The sequence below is a fragment of the Cheilinus undulatus genome, linkage group 17 (genome assembly GCF_018320785.1).
Source record: "Cheilinus undulatus linkage group 17, ASM1832078v1, whole genome shotgun sequence".
Lineage (NCBI taxonomy): Eukaryota > Metazoa > Chordata > Actinopteri > Labriformes > Labridae > Cheilinus > Cheilinus undulatus.
Window position 1 is genome coordinate 9,798,179 of NC_054881.1, and position 25,194 is coordinate 9,823,372.

The 25,194-nt window shown below is 38.3% G+C and overlaps 1 protein-coding gene across 3 annotated transcripts in view; it reads right to left on the reverse strand.

Annotated features, from left to right (window-relative positions):
- The window catches only part of LOC121525260, a 55,877-nt gene extending 31,325 nt beyond the window's left edge, over positions 1 to 24,552 (reverse strand). Inside the window, exons 1-15 of one of the 3 annotated variants that reach the window (XM_041811151.1) lie at positions 24,333 to 24,552; positions 20,113 to 20,208; positions 18,935 to 18,961; positions 17,391 to 17,441; positions 17,106 to 17,207; positions 15,347 to 15,436; positions 15,006 to 15,056; positions 14,833 to 14,919; positions 14,263 to 14,313; positions 13,816 to 13,866; positions 12,375 to 12,416; positions 10,738 to 10,788; positions 10,347 to 10,430; positions 7,631 to 8,897; positions 6,429 to 7,439 (exon numbers count right to left, since the gene is read on the reverse strand). In XM_041811151.1, the coding sequence (XP_041667085.1) occupies positions 7,657 to 8,897; positions 10,347 to 10,430; positions 10,738 to 10,788; positions 12,375 to 12,416; positions 13,816 to 13,866; positions 14,263 to 14,313; positions 14,833 to 14,919; positions 15,006 to 15,056; positions 15,347 to 15,436; positions 17,106 to 17,207; positions 17,391 to 17,441; positions 18,935 to 18,961; positions 20,113 to 20,208; positions 24,333 to 24,516 (2,208 nt within the window). In that variant the 5' untranslated portion in view covers positions 24,517 to 24,552 and the 3' untranslated portion in view covers positions 6,429 to 7,439; positions 7,631 to 7,656. Of the gene's footprint in view, positions 1 to 6,428; positions 8,898 to 10,346; positions 10,431 to 10,737; positions 10,789 to 12,374; positions 12,417 to 13,815; positions 13,867 to 14,262; positions 14,314 to 14,832; positions 14,920 to 15,005; positions 15,057 to 15,346; positions 15,437 to 17,105; positions 17,208 to 17,390; positions 17,442 to 18,934; positions 18,962 to 20,112; positions 20,209 to 24,332 lie in introns of those variants that run through there. The other 2 variants (XM_041811152.1, XM_041811150.1) reach the window with 2 other exon arrangements.
- Positions 24,553 to 25,194: the final 642 nt, after the last annotated feature.

A 25,194-nucleotide genomic window follows, 5' to 3' on the forward strand; every position in this document is an offset into this window, starting at 1 on the left:
TTTATCCTCAAATCATCCACTCTCCATCAAACTAGGTAAGCATCATTTCTTTACTATCACATTTAGTCATTTTCTGTTTATTTACTCGCATCATATTCATATAACTACGTGATTTACGCCTGTCCTTTTGTGATTAAATAATAAATCTTCAAAACGTCAGTCGTTGTCCAGAAATCATTATTAAGTTGGGAAGTGGAGTCAATGTCACGAGGACTCATTACTCAAGATATGAGATTGATTTATAATGAATTATTTTGTTAATTCATTAAAAGTTTTAATTAATTAATAATTACATAATTACATAATTGCCCCATTCTTCTTTAAGGTTTATGATAGTATTTATTTATTATTACTGTTTATCACTACACAGATTTTTTTTTTTTTTTTTACTTTCTGACTTTAAATCTCAGAATTCTGACAGTATTTCACTGAATTCTAAGAAACAAAAACAGATGTCTGAGTTGAAAATTGTGACTAAAATCAGAATCCCTGCTTTAAATTACAGAATCGTGGACTGATCCAAGACCTTAATCTCAGAATTTCAGCATTTTTTGTGTGTATACATATCAGTTGCAGTCTTTAAAATCAGAGATTCTGACTTTAAATCTTAGACTTTCCGGACTTTAGACTCAAATTTCTGACTTTTTCCTCAGCATTCTGACATCCCAAGAGCATCTGATCCTGGTTAGATTATACCAACATTATGAACCCTTGCAGCACTCATCAATCAGGATCCATTACTCTGTTTAATGAAAGTCAGCAGCAGTGTCTTTTCCTCTTTCCTCCCCTTAAAAGGCTGAGATTGTTTGTCTGGAATTGCTACTTCTTGTGGTTGTTCAAAAGTGTTGCATAAACCTTATGAATTATACCAACACTAAGTGTAGAAAGAGAAGAGGCCACCGAAGGACCTGGATCATTAGAGAACAGGATGAAGCATTCTGAAGTACTTCTGCACTCTAGGAGTGCAGCTGAAACTCCTCAAAGGTTAAAGACCACCTAAATTGTTCAAAGTAAAAATTCAATAATCTGAGTTTAAGAAATCACAGCTGGTTAAATTAAGGATTTCCTTGCTGCTGGTACTTGTATTGCAAATTGCAAACACAAATGCAAACAGCCCTTTCTGTAACCTTCATATCCAGATTCATCAGTGGAAGTTGAGTCTTCCTGATCGTAGGATGGTGTGTAATCATCGTCAAAGCCCACTTCCACGGCACTTTCTGGAAAGAGAAAGTAAAAATGTGTCAAACACTCTTAATCAATCATCAACCATCAGTTAGCAAGACGAACAAAATAACTCTGTGTCAGAAAATATCAGTGATTAACCCAAGAAAATGAAACGAAGACAAATTTAAGATTGTAGAAGTGGTAGCTAATAGGGGTTCAATGGTACAGAAAAATTTTGGTTCGGTACCATTGAACCTCAGTTTAGAAGTCACAGTTCAGAATGTTTCTGGTATGGTAATTGAAGTGAATAAATATATATACAGTATATTTTTTGATTACATTTTATTAAAATAAATAGGCTGAATAAATAACATTTATCAATAATGCAGCAAACTCCTTCCAAAGGTTCTTCAATTATTAAAAATATTAATAAATAAATACATTTTGAATTACTTGATTTTTTAAAATTCATATATTGACATATTTATACCCATTCTTTAAACACTAAAATTTTCCAACAAACTTGAACACATCATCACACAGCCGTGCGTTAGCTTGTTAAGTATGCAAATTAGCGCCTATCCTGCCGATTTCACCATGGACTTCATCACTGGATAACTTTTTTAACCAATGGGACCTACTACAAATGTGGGAGAACTTTTCACAGCCCATCTTGGTGGATAAAGAGGTTAGAGCCATGTGAAATCTAAGGATAACTTTACCTATGACGCAGCTGCAGACATGATGAAGTCCCCCTCTCCCCCTCCTCCGAGGCTGATAGTTGAAGGTAAAATAATTTGATTCAGAGAGCCAGAGTACCAGTGTTATAATAAAAACAATCTTAAAGAATAGGAGAGACAGCTGGTGAGACTTTCTGATGTTTTTACTCATGACAGTGACGTTCTTGTTTGAGTGGAGCCTTTTCAAATGCTTTGATTGGTCCACTGGACGTGCTGTCAGTGATACAGCTGCTGAGTAGTGTCAGCACTACTGTTGTTGTCTTTGTCCACTGTTGTATTTTACTGGGAAACTAAGTGTTCCTAAACAGGACTCTTTTATCTGGGAATAATCAGGTTGTTGCTGTCGTGTGCTGTGGTTGTGTGGTTGCCAGGACAGTGTGACAGTGAGTTGCGCTCCGGTTTTCTGTCTTTCTATGTGAGCTTCGTTCCACATGTATTTGTTCGGTACACATCTGTACCGTACCGAGAGGCCCATACCGAATGGGTATAAAAGGAATACACATACCTTTACACCCCTAGTAGGTAATGCAAAATGATGTACTCTTGTGTATCCCTTTTGAAAAGCATAATACTGTTACAAAAACGTACAACCCCAATTCCAAAAAAGTTGGGGCACACTTCCAGATATCATTGCCTGTCAGCACAATTCACCCAGCCGTCCACAGATGCAAGTCAAAGCCGGATCATGCAAAGAAGAAGCCACGTGTGAACATGATCTGCCATAGCTCCTTTAAAATGGACCGAACAATGGCAAAATGTTACGTGGTCGGTTGAATCAATATTTAAAGTTCTTTTTTGGAAACCCCAGATACCGTTCCCTGCTGTCCAAAGCGGAGAGAGACCATCCATCTGGTTATCAGCTCACATTTCAGAACCCTGCATCTGAAGGTATGGGGCTGCATTGGTATCCATGGTGTGGGCAGCTTACACATCTGGAAGGCACTATCAATGCTAAAAACAGTATATAGAGGTTTCAGAGCTACATGCTCCCACTCAGACAAGGTCTCTTTCAAGGAAGACCTTGAATATTTCAGCAAGACAATGCTAAATCACATACCACATCCATCACAACAGCATGGCTCAGTAGAAGAGTCATGGTGCTGAACCAACAGAAAACATTAAGTGCACAATAAAACAAAAACACTTGCAAAGAATACTGAGGACAGAATGGGACAACATTCATCTCCCAAACATCCAGCAACTGGTCTCCTTGTTATCCACATGTTTCAAGACTTGCTAAAAGAAGAGGGGATGCTACACAATGGTAAACATCAGAATCAGAATCTTTTTTGTCACTGTACACAAGTACAACTAAATTGTTTGCAGTTCCATTCAGTGCAGTTATCATTTGTTATTGCAACTGCTCTGGGATATGTGCTGTTTTTCAGTCTGTTAGTTTTGGCTCTTATTGTCCTGAACCGTCTTCTGGAGGGTAGCAGTTGGAACAGGTGATGTGCTGGGTGGGATGAGTCCTTCAGGATGCCCAGGGCCTTCCTGTGGCAGCAGGACCTGAACAGCTCCTCTAAGGAGAGAAGAGCACAGCCTGTGATTTTTGTGCTGTGTTGTTGAATCTCTGAAGAGCTGTCTTCTCCTGAGCAGTGCAGCTGGAAAACCATACTGGGATGCAGTATGCCAGTACACTTTCAATGGCGCATCTGTAAAAGGACACCAGCAGCTCCTTGGCCAGGGCATTGCTCTTCAGGACCCTCAGGAAGTGGAGTCGCTGCTGTGCCTTTTTGATCAGCGATGTGGTCCTGACGTGATCCCGTCCCTACTTTTCTGAGATGTGCTGCTGCCATCAAATTCAAAACTGAGCTAATATTTTTCATGAAATGGTCAAACGTCTCAGTTTCAACACCTGATATGTTGTTTATGGTCTATTGTGAATAAAATATTGGTTAATAAGGTTTGCAAATCATTACATTCTGTTTTCTGTAACATTTACAGGATGTCCCAACTTTTCTGGAATTGGGGTTGTATTTCAGATGTGAATGTACGTATGTGGCTCAGCCTTTTGTATATCATTCTGTTCTGTATCAGATTTGTTGTGAGTTCATTTATTTTTCGTATTCATTGAATCCTTAGCTTTATAGATATTAATATTTATTTACTTTTTTTTTATGTGGATAAATCAGTTTCACATTGGTACTGAGTGCTTGAAACAATCTTTACTACACTTAATGAAAAATGTTTATTCATGCCCTCTGAAACTGTAATGAACTAAAAATAAGATCCAAAAATGATCAATGACTCACTCTCTTTCAATAGTCATACAGTTACTGATTTAAGATTTATATTTGTTACTGTTATTTTACAAATTGTAAAGCTACCTATTGGTTGTAAATTACAACCAAAAACACTGCTGTTCAGAACCACAATCCAGTAAAGTGACTAAAGTTCTTCTTACCATTCAAAGTTGTTCCCAAAGCACCACATCCAAACATCAGAGTGAGCAGCAGCAACCTTTCTGGACAAATTAAAAACATCTTCCTGAAGAAATCAGTCATAAAAAGGCAGTATTTGATAAGGCTTATCCGTGTTTGTTCCTGTGGTTTCATGTATTTCCCGGACCGGTTCTGTTGAGTATCTATCATCTCACTGTATATGTGTTCTGCTTCTGCTCACTGCCTTCTCGAAACACCCTGTCCACCAATCAGCTGCAGCCGGTCTGCTGTGTGAAGTCACACAGCAGCCAATTATTAAAAAGAATTACAACGAATCAATATCATAAATGTCATTTTGGCTCAAATATTGTTATATAAGAGAGATGGAAGAAATATAAACCCCTTCAATTAGCTATTTCCATGAGTATTAATTATAAATGTACCTTTTAGGAGGAATTTAAAGAGATTTTCTAGCATTGCTTTCATCAGGTAGAAGTATTTACTTTTTCTTTAATTTTTCAAGGAAAACTTAAAAACATTTTAGTCTAGTTTGAGTTGATGAAAACTCAAAAACATTTTAGTCTAGTTTTGGGTCTAGTTTTAACAGAAGACAACTTACTGTATAATGCAAAAAAAAAAAAAAAAAAAAAAAATCAGTTTTTAAAAAACCATGAGTTGAGTTTAACCATAAGAAATAATTACTTTAATGGGTTTAGCTTGCATATATTGAACAAAAGGCAACTGCCTAGCGTAGAAGCTAATTAACAATTAGCTAAAATCGCTAAAAGCATGCCAATAACATTCTTTCAAACAATCAAAATATAATCAAGATGCATAAGAATGTTATAATAGCACATGAATTGTTTCAAAGTTATTTTTAAGCTCACCTAGCAGGGAAATATTTAAAAAACAGGCGATGTAAGGCAGGCAGGAACAGAGAGTGGACTAGCGGCACACATGCTCACTCTACTGCTGCAGATAGACCCATCTGAGCCTACACTTCCTCCTAGTGGTGGCTTAGTGAACTACAGCAACTGTTTTGCATAGGCAGTGCAAATTAATGCTGTAAATGCTTAGAGGGAATTTTAGATATAACATAAAATATATTAATTTAAAATTAAATCAACATAAAGTTACATTAAAATAAAATGAAATAAACACTAGATTACTGAAACTACAGCTGGGTTACACTAAGACAAAAATTTAGGGGTTTAAATTTACACAGTCTTTAAAGCGGTTATAAACCACACCATTTAAAACTAATAATGAACGTTAATTACATTGCAACTAATGCATCAATGCTGAAAGCCCTGTTAAAACATACTATATTGTGCTTTAACGGGACTTGAAGAGATTAAATGTCAGGAAAAAATTAAATAATATAAATATACATAAAATTCACTTCTGTAATCTCATCTTTCATATTTAGTTTTTTCTGTACCTCCCTGTGCTTGTGTCCACTTTATATGGCCCAGCCTTCTACATTGTGCCCTCTGTAACACCCTGTACTGGTGCTTGTTTCTGCAAGGAGCCGATACGTCATGTCTTCATGTCTTGGCTTAAGCAGTCAGCTGTGGTTTTTCTCCTTTCACCCCCTCAGATCTGATGTGAAATAAAGCATAGTTGACTCTCTGCTCATTTCTAGACTGTTGGGCTTCTGCGCTGCTCTTATCCACGCTCAAGTGTTTTTAACTTTACAATAAAAATAATCAAAGCCAGTTCAACCCTTAAGAGGTCCTTTAATATCCAAATAAATTTGTCCCTAATGACAAAAAAATGTCCACTTCAAAAAATGCTGTAAAAATAATATGTATATATATTTCCACTTTAAACAAGTCAGTCTTGTAAAACTACTTCAGCCTGAAATACACACATCAAATATTAAAAATATTTTAGGGTATTTGATTATTATTATTATTATTATCATTACTAGGCTGTGATATGGGTCAATGATTGGCAGCAATCATTGCTGCCAATCATTGACCACAGTTTGGTTCAAGGCTTGGCTTTAAAAAGGAAAGTTCAAAAGGAAAAAGAAACACCATTTTTGTTTATTTATGATTTATTTTAAAATGAAAGTTACATCTTGTGTTGTTTAGATTTACTTGTGAGAGTCAATAAAACTTGCAGTGTACTTAACATTAAACACAAAATACAGAGAAAAAAAACAGCAAAATGATTTGACATAATAAGCAACAAAAAAATTATGACATCTGATTTTAAAGGTAATAAATACACAGAATAAAAAATATAATGTATACCTGTATGTATCATGAGTGATTTCTGAATAGTTTTAAGTATCACAGGAAGTTGATATTACTTAACTGTATCCTTTTTGTGATTCAAGTCACTGAAACTTCTCCAGGTGTTCCAGCTTCAGACTTATTGTCTTAAAAAGCTTGTGAAATATCAACCCTGTGGTACACAAACTCCAAAAATGTGTTTTTCAAGAAAACCTGGGTTTTAAGAATATGTCTGCTGTAATGCCACTGAATTAAAAAAAACACACACACACACACAGACAATGATTTTATGTGTGACACACAGTGAATGATAATGACTAAAACCTGGTTTGCACAAACTTGTCCCATCTCTTGGGGACTAAAAAGTGAAATAATATTTATACTGGAACCATTTGTGCCATTATTCACAGCAGTTCCTGTCTGCAGTGTCACAGAGGGTCAACTCACAGGCTCTCTATCGTTCTCTGTCCACTCTGAGTTATTCAGGCCGTCTCCACCAGGATCTGCACAGTAACACCAAGCATAATGGGACGACAGAACAGCCAGCCATTGGTTGTCACAAAATATTGTGGGATACAAAATGGCCACTAGCTACTAGCAGCAGAAGCAACTGACAATGGGTTAAAAATGGACAAGATGACGTTCAATGTAAATGTAAAATCAAAATGAAAATTCTTGAATAATTCACCGAAAAAATTCTGTGAAGTAATTTCTATTTCCTGTCTGTCGTTAAACACTTAAATGAAGGAACAAAAGTACCTACAAGACCCACTGAAAACAGCCCTGGATCCACCAGCTGAGAACCGCTGCTCTAACTCATCTTGGACTCAGAGGAGGTATTATCACCACCAGTTGTTAGAGAGCTGGATGTGCTCATGTCAAACTGAGTCGCCCCAGGTGCCTGTATACTGAGACAAGAACAGTAGTCCAGTTAAAGTTCCTAACAGCCTGACTTAACTGTGTATGTCAATGTACTAAGTATGTAGTGCAACCAAAGACTGAAGCAATCTGCTTCAGCAATTTTAAAGCTTTTGTGCCCCAATGTGATAAAGATTTTAAAAGATGTAAAAGGAGCCATGCTTTAAAATTATGGAATTACCCTTTGGTGCCTGCCTGATGTGCCTATCAGACCACTTGCTTCTTATATTGGCTGCAAAGGTTCCCCCGAGAAGAGTCACGATTGATGGGTAGATTGTTCTTTTTAGCATTTTCTTTGCGGTTTGATTTCATGGTGATTTGGCTGGCGGACCTGCTTGTATTGCTTGGACCAGATGATGACTGACCACCATTGGTGCTCTGCTTGGTCTTTTGGCATCCCATCATACTGGATAGCCCTTTCTTGAACTGGGACGATCCAAAGTAGTAGACCAGAGGATCAAGGATGCAGTTGAGACTTCCTAAACACAGACAGACTAAATAGATTACATAGAGCCTGTCAGGATTCATCTCTTTCTCCTGGTCTTCTATTTCTTCAGAATACATCAGCTGATGCACGATGTAGACGATGTTAGTGGGTAAGAAACACAGCACAAACATCACCAGTACTGTTGCTGTCAAGAACACTGCTCTTCTTTTTTTCTGTGAGTGGTCTGGAACCCCTGGTTGGACTTTACTCAGAGTCAAAATCACCCGAGTGTAGGACACCATGGTGATGATGAGAGGCAGGAAGAAGAGGAGGAAGCAGAGGGTGATGTAGTACATCTTGTAGCACAAGAAAGGCTGTGAGAGTTGGATGTCATGGCAGGTGGTGATGTTCAACTCTGGGAGGTTGAAAGTCTGCTCAGTGAAGAGCAGGTGCATCGAGCCGACAAAAGAGAACATCCACATGGCTGCACAGGCAATGACTGCCTTTGCAGGACTTCTCAACGACAAAGACTGGATAGGATAGACCACAGCGAGAAGCCGGTCCACGCTGATGAGGGAGATGAGCAGAACGGAGCAGTACATGTTCCAGTAAAAGGCTGCAGTGACTATACGGCACATGGCACGACCGAATATCCAGTCATTTCCCATGAAGTGGTAGGAGATCTTGAAGGGCAGCACCATGGAGAAGAGCAGGTCAGCACAGGCCAGGTTCATCATGTAGATCACTGCTGGATTTTTAGGCTTTATTCTTTTTATGAAGACCAGCAGTGCACAGATGTTGATGGGCACACTGAGGAGGCAGACCAGTGTGTAGAAGGACGGGATGATGGTGGTGGATAATGATCCTGTTAGAAACTGCCGTGCCTCCTCTGAGAGATTCCGCCAGCCTAGGTTAGTGTCACGTTGGACGTAAACATATTTGGTAATATTAATGAAGATGTATCTTTCTGGGACATTTGGTGCCTTGACATCATAGACAAAGTCGTCTCCCAGTCCACTGACTGAAAAGAGAAAGGAGATTAATGTTTATTATGCACATTTTATAAACAGACTTAAAATTCAATGAGCAAAGTTTCAGTCGGTTGTTTCTAAACACTGAAAAACCCCGAAGTACAAAAGAGAGCCAGTTATAGTTTGATAATAAGTTTCAAGTCACTTTTTATCACCATTACAGGTCATAATAGGGAAGCTACATTTACCCCAGCATAGTTAAGCAAAATCTGATCATTAAAGAAGTAATCTGAAAATTTTTAATTGAGGCATTATTGGTACAAATCATTTAGGTATTGGCTTTGATTTTGGCCAGATGGGATATATAATCCCTCCAGCAAGTTCTGAGCCTGCCCTGTGGTCTCCTCCCGTTTGGACGTGCCCAGAAGACCTCCACAGGTAGGTGCTCAGGAGGCAACCTGATCAGATGCCCGGACCACTTCATTTAGCTCCTTTTGATGTAAAGGAGCAGTGACTCTACTTCGAGATCCTCACTGATTTATGAGCTTCTCACCTTTGCCTTCTAGTCCCTGCTGCTGAAACACACCCCCACAGCATGATGCTGTCACCACCATGCTTCACTGTTGGGATGGTATTGGACAGGTGATGAGTAGTGCCTGGTTTAGATAATATATAATTTATAATGTTTAAACCAGAGGCCAAACAGTTCAATCTTTGTTTTATCAGACCAGAGAATCTTGTTTCCCACAGTCTGAGAGTTCTTCAGGTGTTTTTTTGTAACTGAGGAAAGGCTTCTGTCTGGCCACTCTGCCATAAAGCCCAGATCAGTGGAGGGCTGTCCTTCTGGAACTTTGTCCCATCTCCACACAAGATCTGTGGAGCTCAGTCAGAGTGGCCATCAGGTTCTTGGTCCCCTATCATACTAGGGCTATTCTCCCCTGAATGCTTAGTTTGGCTTGGTGACCAGCTCTTGAAAGAGTCCTGGTTTGGCCAAACTTCTTCCATTTGAAAATTATGGAGGCCACTGTGCTTTTGGGAACCTTCAGTGTAGCCTTCCTAAAATCTTTCTCTTGCAACAACCCTGCCTCTGACCTCTGCAAGCAGTTCCTTTGACCTCATGGCTTGGTTTTTACTCTGATATGCACTGTCAGCTGTGAGGCTTTCTATAGAGAGAAGTGTACCTTTCCAAATTATGTCCAGTCAATTTAATTTACTACAGGATGACTCCAAGCAAGGTGTAGAAACACTCAGCAAAGACTGAGAGAAATGGGAGGCACCTGAGCTTGCAAAGGGTCTGAATACATTTCAATTTTTTCAGTCATTTAATGTAAGATGTTAACTATCAGGTTAACTTTTGTTTCTTTTTTTTAGTTAAAAGACTTGATTTTCTGTGTTTCATAGAAAGTATCATTCAGGAAGTATTTATTTAACTGGTTTGTACGTTACATTACAAAGAAGTTGAGATATCGGATACGATCCCTCAGGTTGTATTTTGTTACCTTCATCATTTTCATAAGGGGGGGTTGTCTCTGGTCCTCTGAGTAGTCCGTAACTTGGGCGTACGTTGGTCAGTCTGAGGTGTTCTGTAAATTCAACAGTCACATGTTTCAGATGAGATACAGTGATGCTTTTTAAGATTAAAATTCTTTATTTTTTTTAACTATTCACATTTTGCAACACATCAAACTCTTTAAAATTTGGGGTTACTTAATACAACTGTGTATAAAAGGATCAATCAAAACAGCATTTACAAAGTTAAACATTAGCATGAGTCCAGTAGTATTTACTATTTAGTTTGTATTAACTTTGTACTAAAAAGATCTGGCATACAAAGTTAAAGGGCCATTTGCAGTTTTGCTATCTTAGAAAGAGCATTTTGTAATTCATTACCTATATTTCTAGGAGGATAAGGTGGAACAAAATCCGGGGGAAGTGGGATGCCTGAAGAGCGAAAGAAAAATGGGTCAAATCGCTATCACAGAAGGAGCAAATAAAGTCTTTTGTTTTGCCCTGAGAGCAGACAGGATCTAACCTGAAATTGCAGACAGACTGTTTGCATTCACATTCATCTGGGAAAGCTCCCATACAAAGCGTTTGTATTGGAAAGGGCAGGACTTTTTTTGAAGTTCTTGGAAGGTGATTGGACGAACATTCTGCCTGTCTCATCCATGATGGACGAATCAGAATGAGGAGACAATTGTATGGGTGAGGGTGAACAAGGGGTGAGGGAACAAGGATTTAAATCATAAAATGGGAAAATGTGTCAATGTATATGTATGTGTGACAAAGAAATAAAGAAATGTGATTCTCTGTATCAACTTCTACTTATTGACACAATAAAGTATTAAAAAAAAAAGAGTGAGGAGACAAAATGAGGTAGTAGCAGGGGTGGAAAAAGTGCATAAGTGCTATTCTACACAAGTAAAAGTACCGTTACTCAGGATTAAATTTACCTAGGTAAAGGTACTGGTCAGTAAATTGACTCAAGTAAAAGTAAAAAGGGTCTCATTTAAAGTGTACTTTAAATTTTGGTTAGCTACTGAGGAGTTGTACAGTAAAATATGATCTTTCCTAATTGAACAATAAGAGAATAGATCTCCAACTAGGTTGTTCAGGTAAAGTCACACCTCTGTAATAAAGTAAAATACACAGAAGTATTGACAGTATAAATTAAACACACAAAGAGTTTAACACTTTAAATGTGTGTATACTGGTCCACACCAAGATTATTATCGTTTTAAATGTCAATGTAGTTTTTGTTAGTATTCACTGCAAATTTATTTTAGTTTTTATTTTGCAAAAAAGCTTTGTTTAAGTTTTTTAAATTTGTTTTAATATTAGTTTTAGCTTTATGGGAAACTTATCAGGGTAGAGACACAAAAGGGTCATTAAAATCAGCATCTTACAATTTCTTGAAACAAATTCACATATGTTACTCATCACTTTTCCTTTTATTTATTAAAGTTTGATATTTGAATACAACTGAAGACCTAAAATTAACCATTGTGTGAAGTATTTCACAAATAAATCAGTGTTTTCCCTCCCCAAGCGTGGCTGTGCATGTCATTCAGCATGCTGCTGTCATGGACTAAAACTAAGGAGATTTTGTGCTTGATTTTATTTAATTATTTATTTATTTATTTATTTTATTTATTTATTTTTAAAGTAAACCTAGTTTTTATATAGTTTCAGCTCACTAAAATTTAGCTAAATAAAAACTTTTAGTTTTATTTATTTAAAGTTTACTTTAATAACCTTGGTCCAGACCACATAAAGTTAAAGAATACTTTTGTAAGTCTTAAATAATTAAAAAAAAAATATACCCTTAAATTAAATAATAAATACCCTTAAATATAAGACCTGAAATTGTCTACTAGAGCTACTAGTCTGTCTTAGCCTTACTACTTGTACTAGTAAGCATTAAAATGTAAATCGGTTTTACATTTACAACCAAGTTACCCAGATGCACAACATAAAAAAGATTTTAATGGTTATGTTATCTCTCAGGCCACTTTAAAATGCATTACCTCTTATTCTACCAGGCTGGAAAGCCACTCCCATTCCACCAACTGGAGAGGAGAAAATGGATAACACAAGTATTACAAGGGGGGCAATGAAGTTTAACTCTTGCACTGATAGCAGACTCTGAATTAGAAAACATTGGCTCATTAATAAATGTTGAAAACACATTATACAGATTTGATACAAGAATGAATGTCACTTCCTGTAGAGCGTATGCAATCTTAAAAACAACAACAACAAATCTGATAGTAGATGTAGTAAAGATTCTATCTATGATTTAATACATGGGTTCAGCTGGCATTAAGCGCATTCACACCAGAGCTTTTGGGTCTGCTTTGAACAAATCTGGTCCATTTTCCCGGATAGACCGGTTCGTTTGGAGTGGTGTGAAAGCTCACACAAACTCTGGTGCAGACCAAACAAGCAGATTCTGGTCTGCTTGAAAACAGGGGGTCTTGTGTTTCACACATCCATCTGGTAAACCACTCATAGCAAAGCAGACAAACTTGTGAACCAAAGGAAGGAAATGGCATAAGGTGTAACGATATATGGATTTATATGTGATTTAATACATTCAAATACATGTCGGTACCTCGCTTGGTGTCTTTGTAGCCATAGCAGCACATCAAATTGCCTTCAAATTGCCTCTAGTATTTTAGCCTCAGCAAAAATAGTTGCTACTATCAGTGTAATCCACATTCCCTCCGAAATTGATCATAAACAAACTAAACACTCCTATTCCGATCACTAAAATCACTAAAAGTTGTAATTTTATACAATAAATATAAGTATATAATAATCAAAATAACAATCATTGTGGATTAAAAGCTAATGTTTACTTAAATCTCTTGTTGCTGCTGTCTCTCCCGCTTGAAATCATTCAAACAGACTGACAGCTCTGATATGTTTGGAACTATTTCGAGCTACATGACTGACATGACCGTGCTGCAGTGGGATCAAAGTGTGTCTCTCTCTCAGCTGCTCTGATATTTGACATTTAGTGAGAGTAATAATGTTGAATTCATCTTGTGCACATATTAAATGTGAACTTTAACAATGTCAAACATCTTTAACTTCATGAACAGCTTTTGGTGTTGATTTATTTTTCTGGTCAGGTTCTAGATAAACCGTCGCTATGCTAAAGCTGCATCCGAGCTAATCACTGCATGGAGGCAGCCATGCAAACAGATTTGAATACAACTAAACCTCGCCCGTCGCTACTGCCTTGTTCTCCTCAGCTGACTCTGATTGGTCTGAACAGTTTTCGGTGCAGCACAAACATTGTGGAGTGGAGCTTTTCAAGATGGATTTGCCTAATGTCAAATATGGAGTCTGGCAAACCCATCGGCTTTGCAAGGTTACCTTCTACTTTAAATAAAAAACCCAAAGTTCAGATGAAAAGAGTCATTTCATGTCAGATGTTAACTATCAGGTCAATTTTGTTACCTGCATTTCCAAAACGATCAGTAAAAGTGAGCCCCCCAGACTTTTCAGGTTCTGGGAAGAGAAGGTGAATTGTGTCATATAATTCATAGTGGATGCAAAAATGTAAACCTCAGGGTTAAGCCCTTAAGACGACGACTGCAGACAATCTGTGTAAGCATCCATAGTGCCTTGTTTTGGTATTTCAATTAGTTAATACCTGAACCAGGGCTTTTCAAAACTAGGAAATGCTTGTGTTTAACAAATGTCATGCTTTCTGTTCAACACTATGAACTTTGTCTTAATCTTTAAGAGCATGTGTACACGTGTTTATGTGTTGTCAACTTAACTCAATAAACAGTTGTTCACAAAAAAAAAAGACATGGAGCCTGAAAATAGGATGCTGACGGACAGACTGAAATGTATTATCACCCTTGATAGGATGCTATCCTTCAGGTCATCTCATATTACCTTCTGTTTTATTGGGACCAGGCAGCTGAAAACGCTCATGGAATGGGGTAACTGGGAAGAGAAAGCAAAACACACGTCAAGGCAGCAATACAGGTGGACTTTGCCCTGATAGCCAAGTCTGGTTTAAAATAAAACATCACTAGGTCCGACAAAAAATTAAAAAAATTAAAAATCTAGAGAGCGGCAAGGATCATTGACTTCCTTCTTACAGACATACCTTTAGAGGTAGGTCAAAGCTTTAAACATGAGCTGAACCACAGAAAAAAGGAATGTGTTATGGATTGAGAATGAAGTAAAAAATCATTAAAAAGGTCCACTGAGCTGTCCGTGAGTTTTTAAAGTGAAATGAGACTTGAAGGAGTGGTGGTGGACTTATGGGGGAGTTGTGGAGGCTGACGTGTCTTAACCAAAGTGTGTTGAAAGGATCAATAAAGCATAGGATCAATCATGATTTAAAAAATTGAGCACTAATTGTGGACCTTTATTAAACATGATCAACTCAATTAATCTGAACACCCCTAACGTGTGTGTAGGTATGTGTATATCTGGTGTGTGTGTGTGAGGTATTACCATTATATTTAGAGGGATCAGAGGAGGACTTCTCTTGCGGGTCATTGTTGAATGTTGTGTTGTCGAATCTTCTGTCATGGTGGTCAGCTGTAATTAAAAAAAAAATAAAAGTGTAAAACAGGTCAAATATACCTTTTTACCTACTCCAATATTCTAAAGTCAGCTTATATTACCTTCATATCCAGAAAGACCACGTGGTGGAAAACTCCTCCCCACGTGAGCAACTTGAAAGAGAAAAGAAAACTGTCAAGCATAATACAAGGGGAACTCATTTAGGCAACTTACAAGATTTGGGGAAAAAAACATCCATTCGTGCATGTGACTGATGTCAGTTTATCTGTAAATAAATGGATGTTGACTACTTGTGTCCAATGCAATGAATTAATTGCTATGGGAATGAATGGTTGACTTGCATCTATAACCATACGTAAGTAGAAATAACACATGAGAATGCTTGCCTTATATAGCAGAAACATAGGTGGATATATCAACAAATTAATCAAACTTTTGTTACCTTTTTTAGGAAGAGTGGTGGTCCCGGGTCTTTTCCGGGTGTTAGATGGTCTGGAACTATGACGTGAAAAGCCCACTCTAGTGGCATATTCTGGAAAGAGCACAGCGATGCTAATTAAGATTTTATTTCTCTCTGATGGCAGACTTTAAATCAATTATTTACTGTTGTTCACAAAATAAAATAAAATAAATAATGTTTAGATATCAAAAAAATCTCTATGGCCTTCAAAATAGGCATGGACAATGTTAAACGATTAGCAAGCCTATGATGTTCCTCTAAAAATTATAAATAAAGCTAAAAACAAGGTCTGCAAGATAGCGACAAACCTTAATTGTGAACAAAATTCCAATGCTGTGTAAAATGTATATAAAATTAGAAAACACAGTCTACCATGCCAAGGTAAAGTCGCATATCAACACAGTATTACGTTGTTGCCAACATCTCTGACCAGACAGCCTGGCTAATCTAAACCCGAGCGGTGTTTTGTTGTTGGACTTCTGTACTAGTCGTAGACCGTGGATAACAAACAACATGTTCAGGCACTCTAGGCCAAAGATCAGTGATCAACCTTGTAGTCGTTTCCTCACATCTGCGGCTGTATGTCTTGGACGTTCAGGTGAAGACAGGAGCAGAGCTGTCAACTGATCACCACCTGTGGTGAGTTTGATCAGATGGCCGGGAAGGCTCCCGGACAGACTTGGTAAACCTAGAGTGGTAGTGGGGGTGAACTGGGAATGTCTGGTGGAAGGCCTTTTCCGGGAGGTCCTCAACTCCCACCTCCAGCCAATTGTTCGTGTATCCCAGGGGAGGTTGGGAACCTGAGGGGTCAGTGTTCAAAGCAGCTTTTAGGAGTTCCAGCCAGTAGACTGTTGTGGCAGCAACCTAGGACCTACAGGTGGACACCAGTGGTGGAGGAAGCCATCAGGCTGAGGGGGGAGGCCTTGACCTGCCCAGGGTTCTCTGGAAGCAACTAAAAGGTATCACGTGGCTTGGAGGGCTGCTGCTTCAGCAGTTGCAGAAGCAAATACTCTGGGTGGGAGTAGTTCAGGGAGGCTATGGAGAAAGACTTTCTGTTGGCCCCAAAGATGTTCTGGCAAACCATCAGGCAGCTCAGGAGGGGAGAGCAGGGGGCTTCTCAGGCTGTTTGCATCAGGAGTGGAGAATGGCTGACTCGGACTGGGTATGATGGTGAAAAGTGGATCTGTATGCTGTGGTCTGAGGAGTCCACATTTCAAGTTACTTTTGAAATGGCCGTAGCATCCTCTTGGTTACAAAGGAAAGGATCATGCAGATTTTTATCAACGTAAAGTTCAAAAAGCAACATTAGTGAATGATGCTGGGGTGCATTAGTGTCCATGGCATGGATAACTTGGACATCTGTGAAGGCACCATTAAAACTGGGAAGAACATAAAGGTTGTTGTCACAATCATTGGTGTGAATATGAGCGTGGCTGCTGGTCTGTCTCTATATGCCAGCCCTGTACCAGTCAGTCACAGGGCTGGCATATAAAGACAGACTGGTGACCAGTCTGAGGTGTACCCAGCCTAACAGCAGGGATTGACTCCACCCCCCCACAGTCCCGAAGGAAATAAGCAGTGCAGATATTGGATGGATAGACGGATATGCTGCCGCCTAGACAGCATTGCTTATTTTAGCAAGACAATGCCAAGTCAAATTCTACACAAGTTACAACAGCATGGCTTCACTAAACTGACTGGCGAGCAGCCAGACACTATTCCCACAGGCATGTTTTCTTACTTTTTCTATTAACAGCAACAGGAAGGGGGTTGGGCCTTGGTCTCTTCCATTTGATGGAAGGTCTGGAACTGTGGTGTCTTGAGCCTACTCTGGTGACATGTTCTGGGAAAAGTAAAATGTGTCAGACAATGATGCTACTTAAGATTTTATTGCTCATTTAGGATGTTCAAAACAGGGACATAGTAGTGCACAACAAAAATCTTTCAGGATACTGAACATGGAGCTTAAAAAACCTTGAAAACCAATGTCAAATGGGATGCAGGCTTTCAGCCCGCTTTACATTACCTTTAGCATAAAGACCAGGAGGAAGAAAAGCTACTCCTCCTCTTGGAACCACTGGAGAGGGAAAGAAAAATAGGTCAAAACTGATAATTCAAGGGGAGCTAATTAAGCTATATTTTTACCCTGATAACCAGCTCTGATTTAGACAAACTGGGGTCTCATTTAAAAACGCTGTAAAATGATCAGATCTACAGTCTAGTGGTGTACGCAAGTGCTCTCCAGTTTGGTAATCATGTGCAGTTGCAAAGATGCTGGACTTTGTTGCATCTGCAATGTGCGGTTGTGATTATGATATAACACATAAATGATTTATCGTCTGTTTACTTGCTTGGTTATCTATGAAAATGTGGAATAACGGTAGTTTTGATGTGTGTATTTCTGTCCTGTCCTTTGTAAAGTCAGTTAAGTTTAATTATCACACTGCCCCCTGCCTGAAAAGTCTTTCTATGCAGTCTGAGTTAAGTTTTGTTTTTACACTGTCCTTTCCTGGTTGAAAAGAGACCAGTGACCATGTGCTACTTGAGAGCATTGGAGTGCAGGCTGCAGTTGATTCACCTCCTGCAGGATTATCTTTTACATAATTGCTTGTACACTGTTTGTCTGTGAGTATGGTATTTTTTATGCTTTATGATAGAGATAGTAGCAGAGGGTCATGTTTAAGTTTGTGCTTCATATTTTTGGCTGTATATTTGTAGTTAGCAGAGTGCTAGCTAGCAGAGCTGTAAGCTAGCAGCATGACTAAGCATTTTGAGTTTGCTAACTATGGTTTCTAGCTGTTTTTATTATTCTTAATGCATTGTGTATTGTGTGCTTTGTTGCAGTTTTACATAAAAGATATAGAATACATATCGTTAAAAAAGAATTCTTCAATAAATGACAAGAGAAGTTACACCATGCATCTTGGAGGAGTTCAGGTTGTTAGCTGACTCTTTAGCTTTGAACATCGGCTACTAAGCAAGTACAGAACAATTTCTCAACTTAAAACACACAAATATTAAGTAGAATAGAAAAGAACAGAGCCTGGAGGTTTAAAATCTGATTTCAAGGATAAAAGTTTATCCCAAAGATAAAAGTTTTTTCCTTTTATAAAATAAAGCTAGTCCTCTAAAAGGCAGTAGCAACACTGTTGTAAACCTAAGGGCTTTTCTGCAGACATTTCTGTAAACCTTTCAAGTATTTGATACAAAAATAATTGCAGCTTTTCATGTGAAAATGTAATTGCACAGCCGGACATTGCAATCATGATTAGATTGGATTAATTGCGTACGCCATCTTTAGCCATACATACTTGTGCATTGGTGTGTCTGCAATGCTCAGCAATGTGATTTCTATAGTATTCAACAAGTTTTTGGTAATTCCGCTGCTTTTTGTATACAGGAAACTATGGCAACTAGGTAAATTTTATTGGCGTTAACGCTGTATATAGAGCAGAAGTTGGTTCTGCAAGGACGAAAAGAGACAAAACATCAGAGAAATCATGCGTCATATCGTGATGTATGGTCACCCAAGGTTCAGTGCTTTCCTCCAGATAACTTTATATTACTTACATTTACCGCCCGTTCCTTGTTCACTGTCTGAAGAGAAAAAACAAAAGATACGTCAAACAGGCTGTATGAGGTCAATGACACTCAACCCGTGGTCAACCACCAAGCCAAACTGTTGAAAAAATACCTATGCAAGAGCCACAGTCCACAGGTGTATTAAATATACATATATAGATATGTATATAGAAATATGAGTCAGAATGCTCACAATGTTAAAGAATTGCATAATCACTGAATAAAAATACATTAATCAGAGTATGCTGAGAGCTTGGTTTCACCTTTAATTTTCATCATTTTCCCATTTTCAACTCCAGCAGATGTTTGTCACCTCTATCAGATGATGGTTTTGTTCATTTTACCTCAAATGCATCGTGGCTTTATAGTCAGGACAACCACAGATTTATCTTATTTATTGTTTTTGCTCTGCTTTTTTTTTTTTTGGCCTCTTCTCTTTTTCTGCATCTCCCTCGTATGAAAGACATCCATGCGCTGTTAATTCCATAAGGTAGTTTGAGCCTTTCATCTGAAGTTGCAGAAGGTCGTAGGAAGCCCTAAAATCTGTTTTGATTGGCCTCAGTAGGTTTCTGACATGTTGGCACAGGACTTTGGTAATCTGGCATGCCAGATGGATGTGTTTCACACATCCATCTGGTAAACCACTCATAGACAGCATTTGGGAAAGGGCAGAGCCTTTGAAAAAATACTTGGAGAGTGATTGGAAAGACGTTCTGTCTGTCACATATTTACGGGCCAGTCAGAGCAACAAAACACGTGACGTAGCCTCTACTGAGGACTAAACTACATTGAGAACTGCATAACGTGAACCATGGTGACTATAGACACGTCAGTACATGACTTTTGTTGTTCTTGAAAAGAAAACTACTCTTTGCTGTTCTTTGTTCTTCTTTAAAAGAAGAAATTTCCTAAAGTTCTGATAAAACTGACGTTATGCCATAATTGCACTGGCCTCTTGTTGCTGCTAACTTACGTCACGGCTCCGCTGCACCTCAAAGTACTGCTCCTCATCGCTGATTGGTTCTGTCACTTTCTAACCGGGCCCAAACGGCTCAGATAGGAGCTTTGCAAGATGGATTTGCCAGTGAGAAACACAGACACAGGCAAATCCATTTGCTTTTCAAGGTTATTATTATTATTATTATATTATTGAAGTCATTTGTTACCATTATTTTCTTGTTGCTCAGGCAGAGTGTTCACTGTTCCTCCCTGGTCGTAGGACTGTGTGCTGTTATAGTCAGAGCCCAATGCAGTAGCACTTCCTGTAAAAAAAAAAAAAAGTAAAATCTTTTAGAGTTAATAGAAGGACTGCTTTTCAGATTTTTATTTCTCACAGACTCGTAATCGTCATCAAACTTTAAGCGGTAAAAATATAATTAAAATCAAAACTTGTTTGATCCTCGCCAGTGTTAAAATCATTGTGTGGAGTTGTGCCGACTGTGACAGTTAGGGCTGTGAGTAATACTGATGATCAGGATAACACAGAGATTTTCTAACTGGTGAGTTCTTCTCTTACCTGGTCTTTGGTGCACTAGATGCCAGAGATAGATTGGACACAACAGCATATTATTTGCTGACAGCAGATATTTGTCAACAAGGTCGATATCAGCTGATACCGGTGTTAAACTGAGCTCATCAGACAAACTAAAGAATGAAGATAAGCCCAAAATTCAGCCTTATTTAAAAAAGAAGGCGTAATAAGCACACATGTTAAAATGAATATCTGGGATTTCTCCAAATCAACTTTATATTTCCTTTTTAGAATCTGGGCCTCTCAAACTGAACCTAAAATATTTGTTATAACAGAATCATGGCTAATGGATACAACACCACACAGTGATGTTAACCTGGTTGGTTATATTTATCGATGGAACAGAAAACAACGGGGAAATGAACAGTCCATCAAAGCCCCATCCCGTTTATAACTAAAAGAAATTTAAAAGATTTTAGCCCACAGAGATTTTCGTATAACTCATTTTTAAGTGACCTTTTAAGTGTAACCTATATCCCTGATCCAGACCCAGCCCTGAGGCCCTTTTGCACAATTTTTGATTCAATTTTAAACAAGCATGCCCCAACTAAGACAATAAGGGGGAGAAACTGCTCAAATCCCTGGTTTAACAATAGTTTATCTGACAAATTATACAATCGAGACAAGGCATGGAAACGTGCCAGAGAGACTGGCTTAGACAGTGATTGGCAGATGTTTAGAAAGCTAAGGAACAAATGTTCTCTTCTCATTAAGAAAGCAAAATTTTTTTTTTTTCATTTCCTTTACTTCTGCTGAAAACAACCCATCTAAATATTGGAAAACTGTAAATTCTCTAAAATCAAACACTGCTTCATCCTTTCCTCTTCAAATTGTTACAGAAAATGGCCTTGTATCCGATAAGCTAGAGCTGGCTGACATCTTTAACCATCATTTCATAACAGTTGGAAACACCTTTGTGAATCTCAGTAATCGTAACCGTTCTTCTATAAATCCACATTGTGCCAGCCAGGGTCATCATGGAGCTTCTTTTTCCTTTAGAGAATTTACAGAAGAAGAGATACAGAACTCTTTACTCTCCTTAAATATTTAAAAAATCTATGGGAGAAGACCAACTACCCCCCAGTTTCCTAAGACTGGCTGCACCACTAATTGTCAAACCAATAACACATGTTTTTAATCTGATTCTTAGGACTGGGATCATACCTGACTCTTTGAAAGCAGCACACCTTTGACCTTTTTTCAAAGGGGGGACCCACATGAAATCAACAACTACCGGCCCATCTCCAAACTTTTCTGTCCTGACCCTCGTTAAGTAAGCATAGAGAGCAGCACAGTATCCTGTTTACTTACAGAGCACTCGTTGGTAGACTCCCTTCCTACCTGACTTCTCTCCTATCTATAAACATCTCAACCTGAACTACCAGATCTCAGAGCTGGATCACTTTAAAAACACCGAAGTTTAGAACCGACTGGGATAGAACTACTTTTAATGTTGTTGCACCCATTATGAGGATAATTTTCACTTGACAGCCAGATTGCCCTCTTTGGTATGATACAGCGTTTTTAAAGAGCTTGTGTCTGAACTATATAAGGAAGGTGATTGCAGCCGCTTTAAATTGTGATTAATTAACCAGGACATGGGTTCACATATTGTATATGTGTTTATGAATGTAATTGTAACTTTTTTACCCATGTTCTACATGACTTTTTCAAATCCTGTATTGTATTTCTGCAGGGCATCCCTGGAAAAGAGACCTTGGTCTCAGTGGGTTTTCCCCTGCTAAGATAAAGGATAAATAAAGAAAAAAATAAATATCTGATGATGATAATTCCGAAAATACAATATAAATAAAACTCCCATTTCAACAATAGTTAGGGGGCTGTTTAAAATGTAAATAAACAGAATGATTTGCAAACCTCTTAACCACATAAACAACATATCAGAAGTTTAAACTGAGACATTTTACCATATTATAAAAAATAACGCATTTTAATCTGATGGAAGCAACAGATCTTAAAAAGTACAAATGGCTGGAAAAGTAGTAGTATTTTATTTTAATTTTTTAAAGATTTATTTTTGCGCATTTATTAGATAGAGGAGGACAGTGGATAGAGTCAGAAACAGGGTCAAGAGTGGGGGTGAGACATGCAGTAAACAGCCTCAGGCCAGACGCGAACCCGGGCCGCCCGCGTACATGGGGAGCACCTTTAACCACTAGGCCACCTGCTCCCCGAAAAGTAGTAGTATTAATGGAAAACTGGAGGGGTATTTTAAAACTAATTAGGTTAATTGGCATCAGGTCAGTAACATGACTGGGTATAAAAGGAGCATTTTAGAGAGACAGAGTCTCTCAGAAAAAAAGATGGGCAGAGGTTCACCAATCTGTATGAAACTGTGTCTAAAAAAAGTTGAAAATTTTCAGAAAATATATGCCTCAGTTACCTTGCAAAGACTCTGAATATCCCACCATCTACAGTCCATTATCAAGAGAATCTGCAGAAATCTGTGCTCAAATGACAAGGCTGAAGTTCAACACTGGATTCTTGTGATCCTTGAGTACTCAGACGGTACTGCATTAAAAACAGGCTGATTCTGTACTGGAAATCACAGCATGGGCTCAGGAACACTTCCAGAAATCATCGTCTGTCAACACAGTTGATACATGATGCAAAAAGGAGAAGCCACCATCTTCTCTGGGACAAAGTGCATTTAAGATGGACTGAGGCAAAAAAATGGAAAACTGTTCTGTGGTCAGATGAATCAAAAATTGAAATTCTTTTTTGGAAACCACAGATGCCATCCAGCTTGATATTGGCCTACAGTTCAGAAGTCTGCATCTCTCATGGTATAATTAGCTTACATGCCTGGAAAGGCTCTATCAATGCTGAGAAGTAGAGGGTTTAGAGCAGCACACACTCCCATCCACACGTCTCTTTCAGGGAAGGTCTTGCATAATTCAGCAAGACAATGCTAAACCACATACCACATCAATCATAACACATTATTAAACAAAATCAAGCAGGGAAGACTCAGGACTGTTGAGCAGCTAGAATCCTTCATCAGACAAGAATGGGACAACATTCCTCCCCTAAGACTCCAGCAGCTGGTCTCCTCACTTCCCAGATGTTTACAGACGGTTGTTAAAAGAAGTAGGGATGTTCCTTAATGATAAAAATGGCCCTGTCCCAACTTTTTTGAGAGGTGTTGCTGTCATCAAATTCAAAATGAGCAAATATTTTTCATGAAATGGTAAAATGTCTCAGTTTCAACATCTGATATGTTTATGTTCTACTGTGAATAAAATATAGGTTTATAAGATTTGTAAATCAATGCATTCTGTTTATATTCACATTATACTCAGCGCCCCAACTTGTTGGAATTGGGGTTGTATGTTCTTCATGAATTTATCATGTCATCTATTCATACATGCATACACACGGGATGACAGAGTGATTTGAGGTCAGATACTATCAAACAGGAAACAGCAGGGATGCTTTCAAAGATTCCTCTCTGGGCCTGTTAACCATTTATCCTAAATTATGCATTAAAAATCCTCTGATAAAGAGACATGAAATATCTGTGGCAGATAAGAGTTGGAGCTTATCAAACTGACAACAGACTCATTTAAGCCATTGTTTTTTTCTTTTTTTTTTTTGGTCCTTATTCTACTCTAAAACAAAATGGACTGATTTAAAAATCAGAACTGTTACAGAAGAAGCACAGCACATTTTGTTGACAAAAAGTTATTTCACATATATTTTGTATTTTCCTTGCATTGTTTTACAAAGTACAAAGCTACATATTATTTTGTCTTGAGAGCAAAAAAAACTCCATCTTAACACTGTTATAAAGGGTTGTTAAAAATCCAGTAAAGTGACTTAAATCCTTCTTACCGTTTAAAGGTATTTCCAAGGCAGCACATCCAAACATCAGAGCCAGCAGCAGCAACCTTTCTGGACAAACTGAGAACATCTTCCTGAAGCAGCAGTGAGTTATAAAAACTATACAGAGCTGTATTTGATGTGGTTGATCTGTGTTTAGTCCTGCAGTCAGTGAGCATTTCCCAGGTTGGTTCATCTTCTGACTTTAAATGTGTTCTGTTTCTGCTCTAAATGTCCCGTTCACCAATCAGCTCCAGCCTCCCAGCAGCACAGAGGCAGATTCCTGGAGTCTGATGTCACTTTCCCATCACACAGCAGCAATGGCCAATCAGATGATGAGCATGAAAGTACTGCGTGGGCCATACAGCCATTATAATGTCAGATGAGGACTGCATCACTCTCTTCGTTGTTTTTCTGCATCTCCCTCTTTTCTCTATCTGCATCTCACTCTTGTGTTTTCTTTCAACTGCCTGTCTTTCGCTTCTTCATTGCTCTTCTCTTTCGTACTGAAGCCTAATATCTTTGTCTGCATCTGCTCTTCTTTTGTCTTGCAATTTCCTCTTGTCTTTTTCTGCATCACCCTCTTTTCTTTTATGCATTTCCCTTTCTTCTCTTTCGGCATCTTTTCAATTTTGGAAAAGTCCTCTTCTCATATTCTTTATATCCCTCTCCTATCTACTGCATCACCTTTTCCTCTCTTTCTGTCTTCCTTTTTTCACTTTTCTGCATCTTTCTTTGTTCTTTTCTTTAAACTTTCATCTTCTGTCTTTCTGCATTTCCCTCTTCTTTTTTTATATCCCTCATCTCTCCTTCTGCATTCCCTTTTCCTGCTTTCTGCTCTTTTTCAGGCCATGTTTGTCTCTGTGAGGAGTCA